Consider the following 1,117-nt stretch of genomic DNA (forward strand, 5'->3'; position numbering starts at 1 on the left):
CAGCCTCAGCCTTGCGTTGGAGACCACACTGCCCTCCGAGAGCCAGCCCGCGCCCCCCGCCTCGGGCAGTGCACCCCCCTCCCCTCAAGGCTCCTGCAGCCTGGGTCTCCATGCTCTCGGAACTGTCCGTATCAACAGCACTCATGCACCCCCACCCTCCATGCCTGCTGGGTTTTCGCCTCCCTCCTCCCATCCCTCCTACTGCAGTTTGGTTACTAACATCCCCATGTCCCTTCCAAATGCTTTCCTGGGCCCCCTCCCAGGACAGGTGGGTGCCTCCCACTCCCACCCCAGCATCCTCTAGGGTTAGGCTGTTGCGCTGTAATGATCTGTCTCCCTTGCCCTACGGCCTTTGTGGGTCAGTGTGAGGACGTGCTCTCACTGGTTCTGGTCTTGGTGTCCTTGGCCAGTGCCCTGTGCTGGCCCGGGCAGGAGGGTGAGAGCCCAGGGCCCTCTGGGTCACTGCTGTTGTCGCCCCTCCCCAGACCTCCTGAGGGTCCGGCAGGAGGTGGCAGCAGCAGCAGCTGTGAGGAGCCCCAGTGGCCTGGAAGTCCACCTGCCCACGTCCACAGGTCCACGTCGGAAGCAGGGCCTGGCTCAGCACCGAGAGGGCAGTGCTCCAGCCGGCACCCCATCCTTCTCAGAGAGGTACTGGGTGTCTGCATCTCAGAGGCCCCCATATTCACTGTGCTTGTTGCTGGGGTGGAGACGTATCACCTGGTTTCTGCACCTTCGTACTCGTCAGCCACCTTGGCCCTCTCATCCCAGCCCCTTGGCCTGTGGGGACTGAGTGTGCCAGGCACTGGGCTAGCCCTGGGTTCATGGCTTATCGTGCAGAAGGGACCGGATACCCTGAGCTGGGCAGAGGCCCGAAGGAAAATGTTCCTGGGGTAGAATGCGTGGGGGTGACCGCCCCTCTGGTGGGAGTACTGAGGGCGACTCCCTTTCCGTTGAGCAACTATGGGACCTGCTGAATCCAGGTGCCCCTGAGACAGCTAAGGGCCTGGCTCCCCCAACAGGTAGGTGAGGGCGCCAGGACTCCATGGGGAGGCCGTGGAGAGGTGGTGGAGACGGGCAGAAGCAGAACCCGGGAGTCGGAGGCCACTGCCTCCAGCAG

At 63.6% G+C, this 1,117-nt stretch overlaps 1 protein-coding gene across 1 annotated transcript in view; it reads left to right on the forward strand.

The window, feature by feature from the left end:
- SAMD11 (sterile alpha motif domain containing 11) overlaps positions 1-1,117 on the forward strand; it is an 18,729-nt gene that overhangs the window by 14,714 nt on the left and 2,898 nt on the right. The window contains exon 8 of the mRNA XM_014449680.2: positions 486-710. Coding sequence (XP_014305166.1) covers positions 486-710 — 225 coding nt within the window. The remainder of the gene's footprint in view (positions 1-485; positions 711-1,117) is intronic.

This window comes from Myotis lucifugus, unplaced genomic scaffold (assembly GCF_000147115.1).
Source record: "Myotis lucifugus unplaced genomic scaffold, Myoluc2.0 scaffold_1347, whole genome shotgun sequence".
Classification (NCBI taxonomy): domain Eukaryota; kingdom Metazoa; phylum Chordata; class Mammalia; order Chiroptera; family Vespertilionidae; genus Myotis; species Myotis lucifugus.